Source organism: Nothobranchius furzeri, chromosome 16 (assembly GCF_043380555.1).
Source record: "Nothobranchius furzeri strain GRZ-AD chromosome 16, NfurGRZ-RIMD1, whole genome shotgun sequence".
NCBI lineage: Eukaryota > Metazoa > Chordata > Actinopteri > Cyprinodontiformes > Nothobranchiidae > Nothobranchius > Nothobranchius furzeri.
This window is the reverse complement of record NC_091756.1, coordinates 43,923,246-43,929,895: the sequence shown is the minus strand read 5'-3', so window position 1 is coordinate 43,929,895 and position 6,650 is coordinate 43,923,246. Positions and strand designations below refer to the sequence as shown.

The window sequence follows — 6,650 nt, the reverse complement described above, 5'->3', positions numbered from 1 at the left end:
ACGTAGCGAGCAGCTAGTAACCTCATGGACAACATTTAAAAAAAGAGAGAAAAGAAAGGAAGCCTTTTCCTCTGTCACAACAGTCTGCTGTCACGTGGACCTACAACTGTGACATTAATGTTGAGGCTTACACTCTTCATACAGGAAGTCCAACCAGTGATACAACAATAACCACCCCCGCCCCAAACCCTCCCCATTACCCTCAAAAGCCATGAGTCCAACTGTACTTGGCTTTATGGCGACAACCTCCCATTTTCCCAATCATGATTATCATCATCATCATTATTTTTATTCTAATAGAATCAACAAAAATAAAATCCAAATCATTTCCATTTGTCACACAGCAGGGGCCAATCAGTGTCCAGAGGTCCTTCAGGTTCAGTCAACCAATGGCTGTCCATTGAGAATGATTAGAAAACCACAAAGCTGTACATGTAGAACCAAAGTCCTCATGCAGTGCCCTGCGAAGGTGGCACATCACACACAAGTGGAAATGGGGGGGGGGGGGGGGGGGGGGAGACGACAGTGTATGGGTTTGTGTATCTGGGTGTGTGTGAGAGTGAGAGAGAGAGAGAGAGAGGAGAGAGAGAGAGAGAGAGAGAGAGAGAGAGAGAGAGAGAGAGAGAGAGAGAGAGCGAGAGAGAGAGTGTGTGTTTGTTTTAAAGAGGGAAGAAGCAAGGGTGTTAGGTGATTTTCAGACCCAGGAGCACGAAGAAAAAAAAATTACATACAAAGTCTTTTCCCACCATGTGTGTCCTCTTGGCCCTCATCACACTGGCACACACACGCACGCACACGCACACACACACACACACACACACACACACACACACACACACACACACACACACACACACACACACACACACACACACACACACACACAAGAAACGTGCTCAATAGGTCCTCATGTCATTGTGAAGTCAGGTGTTCAACATTCAAGAAAAAAAACAAAATCTCAAAGTTAAAAATCATCTTTACCATCACGCTTCAGTTCATAAAATTCAGACATTTCTGAGAAGTGATTCGGCGTTTCCTCCGGGTTTAAAGCAGTATGCGTGTTTTGGGTGTTGTCTTGTCCCGCTGCTGCGAACACACATACACACACACACACACACACACACACACACATACATACGACCAACATGCACACACTCACGCATTTCAGCACACACCACATGTCCTCTTTTAGTGGAGAAAGACATGGCGCAATAGAGACGATCCTCCTCTGGGTGGATGCACAGGTCACCAGAAGGGGGGTGGGGGGGTTGTTACCATGGCTACCAGGGGTCATCCAGGTCACCAGCACTCTGAAGGAGAAGATACATAAGAAATACACGGAAGGAGACATGCATTAGCTTTCATTTGATAGTCAGGAGTAATTACTTCCAGTTAGTAATCAACTCCGCCCAGCCTGAACGTTCACACAGCCAGAACCTCGGTGGACTCACCTTGCAGAGAATCACAAGGCCAACTGTCAGACTGAAAAACAGGGAGGGGGTGAAGAGACTGGAGCCTCTACATCGCTACTGCTGTCCACAGATAGATCACAAAGTAAAGCTGCCCACTCTCATTTGTTGAGGCTTCACTCACAAAAGCCACTGAGGTTTCAAAACAAAGTGCTAACATGACATTGAGTCTAATTGGAAGCATACAGAGGACAGTGAAGGACTTCTGGTGTAACATTTTGCGTTCACTCCTCCCAAGTACTTTACAAACTACTGACACATACACACCACAACATAGGGGCGCCAAAATATCCGCTTAAAGGACCAGCAGACGGCCCCGTCTCAAATGTACAATACAGCTGAGCTGCTTCAACAATTATTAGAATCTGCAAGAAATGTTCTGTTTTTTCGTAACTCGGATCTACACAACGAATCAACACAGCACAAGAAACAGAGGGATACAATTGCTTTATGGTGAGAAACACAACTGAAGTACATGAGAGAATCATTATTCAGCCATTTTTACTTTGTCACTTGGAGGACTGATTTGCTCCACATTTTAACAACTCAACCCCCCCTCCTCCTCCCATACACACGGTGTTTAATACAATTGGCCTCTGACGAACGTGCAGAGCGTGCATTACCAACGACTTACAACCACCTCTGGTGTTGAAGAGGGGTAAACCACAGGTTGCATGTTTTGTAATAAAACTTTAGATGAAAACGTTTCAGCTAAAGTAGACAGAAGTACGAGCTTAATGTGAAGTCCTGCAAGAAATCCCCCCCCCCCACCCCAACGGATGAAGACTTTACTCCAGCATAGTTTCCCATAAAATCATTTCCACATAATTATACATCTCAACATAAACAGAATGCACATTTCACACTAAAAGTTATGTACTACATGTCAACATTCAACATGCCGACTGGAAAGTTTAACAAAGAAGGCATTAGTTCTATAAGTCCACAGCCTTTTCCTTTTTAAACACGAATTAGCGATATGTTTTAGATGTAGGCTAGTATCTGACCGAGCTGCAGCTTGTAGCAACACATTTATAACTTTTCAGGATATTGACAAGTTTGCAGGGCTTCTCAATTACCTCGTAAGTGCCGTAAAGCTTCATCATCATGTTGGTGGAATTTTGAAAATGCTTAAAAACTGAAAAAGATTTGCCTCAAACTTGTCTCACGTTTCTGCAAGTCAGTAAGAGAAATGTGAGACGACAGAGGGATGGGGTTGAGACCAAACCGCAAACAAAATCAGCCATTTCTTTAAAAAAGAAAAAAGTCTCAATTTCAATACGTTTATAATTACATCAACTGCTCTATGTGGAACGGCCATATGTAGGACCTTTTACAAAAGTGTTGTCTGTAATAATCCCAAGAGGAAATTTGTTTCTCAAACTACAGGTGCTGGCCAGTAAATTAGAATATCATCAAAAGGTTGAAGATATTTCAGTAATTCCATTCAAAACGTGAAACTTGTACATTATATTCATGCAATGCACACAGACCAATGTATTTCCAATGTTCATTACATTTAAATTTGATATTCATAAGTGACAACTAATGAAAACTCCAAATTTGGTATCTCAAAAAATTAGAATATTCTGAAAAGGCTGAATATAGAAGACACCTGCTGCCACTCTAATCAGCTGATTTACTCAAAACACCTGCAAAGGCCTTTAAAAGGTCCCTCAGTCTTGTTTTGAAGGCACCACAATCATGGGGAAGACTTCTGACTTAACAGCTGTCCAAAAGACAATCATTGACACCTTGCACAAGGAGGGCAAGACACAAAAGGTGATTGCTAAAGAAGCTGGCTGTTCGCAGAGCTCTGTGTCCAAGCACATTAACAGACAGGCGAAGGGACGGAAGAAATGTGGTAGAAAAAAGTGTACAAGCTCTAGGGATAACCGCACCCTGCAGAGAATTGTGACGACAAACCCATTCAAAAATGTGGGGGAGATCCACAAAGAGTGGACTGCAGCTGGAGTCAGCGCTTCAAGAACCACCACGAGGAGACTCATGAAAGACATGGGATTCAGGTGTCGCATTCCGTGTGTCAAGCCACTCTTGAACATGAAACAGCGCAAGAAGCGTCTCGCCTGGGCCAAGGACAAAAAGGACTGGACTGATGCTGAGTGGTCCAAAGTTATGTTTTCTGATGAAAGCAAGTTCTGCATTTCCTTTGGAAATCAAGGACCCAGAGTCTGGAGGAAGAGCGGAGAAGCACAGAATCCACGTTGCATGAGGTCCAGTGTAAAGTTTCCACCGTCAGTGATGGTGTGGGGTGCCATGTCATCTGCCGGTGTTGGCCCACTCTGTTTCCTGAGGTCCAGGGTCAATGCAGCCGTCTACCAGGAAGTTTTAGAGCACTTCATGCTTCCTGCTGCTGACCAACTTTATGGGGATGCAGACTTCACCTTTCAACAGGACTTGGCACCTGCACACAGTGCCAAAACCACCAGCACCTGGTTCAAGGACCATGGTATCCCTGTCCTTGATTGGCCAGCAAACTCGCCTGACCTTAACCCCATAGAAAATCTATGGGGTATTGTGAAGCGGAGGATGCAATACGCTAGACCCAACAATGCAGAGGAGCTGAAGACGACTATCAGAGCAACCTGGGCTCTCATTACACCTGAGCAGTGCCACAGACTGATCGAGTCCATGCCACGTCGCATTACTGCAGTTATTGAGGCAAAAGGAGCCCCGACTAAGTATTGAGTGCTATACATGCACATTCTTTTCATGTTCATTCTTTTCAGTTGGCCAACATTAGAGAAACAAACATTTTTTCATTGGCCTTTAGAATATTCTAATTTTCTGAGATACCAGATTTGATGTTTTCATTGGTTGTCACCTATAAATATCAAAATTAAACGTAATAAACATCGGAAATACATTGGTCTGTGTGCATTGCATGAATATAATGTACAAGTTTCACGTTTTGAATGGAATTACTGAAATATTTTCAACCTTTTGATGATATTCTAATTTACTGGCCAGCACCTGTAACTACAGCTCAGTGAGATACTGGCTTTAGTTTAACTGTTTAAACACATCAACAATAACCCCAACCCTTTATGTCTTTTTATTACAAAAACCAAGGTTCTGTTTCCTCAGCATCACCTCCATGTCGTCTGACCTGCTGGGCTTCAACTGATGACAGCATCTAAATCCTCCCTACTGTGGCTTTGATTTCAATTCAAATATAAAAACACAACACAAGAAACCACAAATCCAAACAAGCGATAATGAGTTCATGTAATATTTGTGTTCTAATGTTCTGCACCAGCTTGTTTTTCCCCACAGGTGTGCGAGGAGAATGATGCTGTCACAGAGGCTTGCGTTACGTTTAGGACCAGAACACACTCTACAGGCGATTGTCGGGCCGCGTGTTGAAGCGCGGTCATGTAGGAGCATCGTTTTAACACTGAACCTACATAGTAAAAAATGAGTTTACTCCAGAGTGGTGAAAAAAAAAGGAAAAAAAGTACATTCAGGAGGACTTTTTTTGTTCTGTTGCTCAAAAGTATGTTTACACCTGAACGCTGACCATGGATTCAGATGGTGCATCTGTGTTTCCACTCCTGTTTATCAATGCATTCTCTAGAAGCAGGGGTGGGGAGAAGAGGAGGAAGGAGGAGGACCGGCCAGAGCAAAGACCAGGAAACATTTAGTCATTTTTACCTGTAACAATAAACAATTGTTGCCTTGTTTCTACTGTAAACATCAGTGTGGTCAACATATAAAAGGAAACAAAATGCCTCAGTAGGTGGTACAGTAAAGAGTACTGGGAACAGAATCTGAACACACAGAAAGGCCATATTTGTTTCCGGTCAATTATTACCAGATCATTTAATTAAGGAGCAATAATGGCCGACGTGTCTGTTCATGTTCTGTGCTGGGGTAAAGAGGAGGTCGGAACACACGTGACAAAGCTCAGGGGATGGGACGAACGGGTGTTCATTCAGAGGAGATATCAGGGGTATCTTGGTTGGCCTCCTGCTCTGCGGTGGAAGGTGAGGGTGGGGGCGAGGGGGGAGAAGGAGGGGAGTCGGGTTGCTCCTGGTGGTCATCATCATCAGCGCTCCTCCTGCTCTCCCCGGTTCCCTCAGCGGCGTTCTCTCCCCGCAGACAGTAGGTAGCCAGCGTGTCTTCCAGCACTGTGCAGTACTGCCCCCGGTGGTGCAGGCGGAACTGCCGCAGAGCCTCCATCAGATGAGCTGCCGTGCTGCCACCTCCCTCCTCACTCTCCTCATCCTCCTCTTCTCCCCCCTGAGGTGACACGCTAGGGTCAGAGTCTGCAGACATGCTCCATGTTCAAACACATCAGAGCACATATCCAACAAGCAGTGTCGGTACAATATTCAGATGGCTGTCAAGCAAAGATTTGACATCACCCAGCAGTACGAAAGTGGCACAAACATTCTTGTGTCACCCCGCAAACGCTACTTCTGACCCCGTGACCAGCAGCCCCGTGTGATGTTTGTTGTGTAGTCGGGAAAGGGAGTGCTAGGTACTCGACAAAAGCAATCACAAGTCAAAGATCATCTGACGGTTATACATTTTTACATAGTTACCACATTCACACTCGACAGGCTAACAAAAAGCTGACGCTGATCTTTGGTTTAGAATGAAAACAAAAACACCTGAAGCCTTCAAAGATACTTTTGTAAAGGGTTGAATGAAGTATCTTCTTGTGGAAGTGCTTGTAATGATCATTAGGTGTGTTTTCTGATGCGTCCACACCACATCAAAGGATATTTCAGCTACTTTCAGGTGCGGTCTACATAAAAGTTATAAATAAAATCTTAGATAGCTTCCAGAATGGTCACTGGAGAAATAGAGATTAAATTCTTCAGGATTAACAAGCTCAAAGCTAGATCAAATGAAAACCAGACTGATATCTTAAAACAGCTCCAACCTCCTACATTCAGTGGTCCATGCAAGCGTTATTTAATAAACCTTTACACTAATTTCTTTTTCACATTACAGTTTTGTTGCTTTCCTTTCAGGCTGTCAATATGACAAAAACCTCAATCCCTTTATATGTTACTTCTTTAGATGATGTCATTATTACATGTAGAAGAGTTAGCTAAAGTCAAGCCAACTCGCAACTGTGCATCTCCTATATTACAGAAGTTGTTTACAAATTGATCTGCTAGAAAAATTTTGTGTTAAGTGTGAATTATG

The 6,650-nt window shown here is 43.7% G+C and overlaps 1 protein-coding gene across 2 annotated transcripts in view; it reads right to left on the bottom strand.

The window, feature by feature from the left end:
* Positions 1 to 1,079: 1,079 nt before the first annotated feature.
* ppm1bb (protein phosphatase, Mg2+/Mn2+ dependent, 1Bb) overlaps positions 1,080 to 6,650 on the bottom strand; it is a 29,668-nt gene continuing 24,097 nt past the window's right edge. The window contains exon 6 of one of the 2 annotated variants that reach the window (XM_015962921.3): positions 1,080 to 1,310. In XM_015962921.3, the coding sequence (XP_015818407.1) occupies positions 1,281 to 1,310 (30 nt within the window). In that variant the 3' untranslated portion in view covers positions 1,080 to 1,280. Of the gene's footprint in view, positions 1,311 to 5,197; positions 5,733 to 6,650 lie in introns of those variants that run through there. The other variant, XM_015962920.3, reaches the window with a different exon arrangement.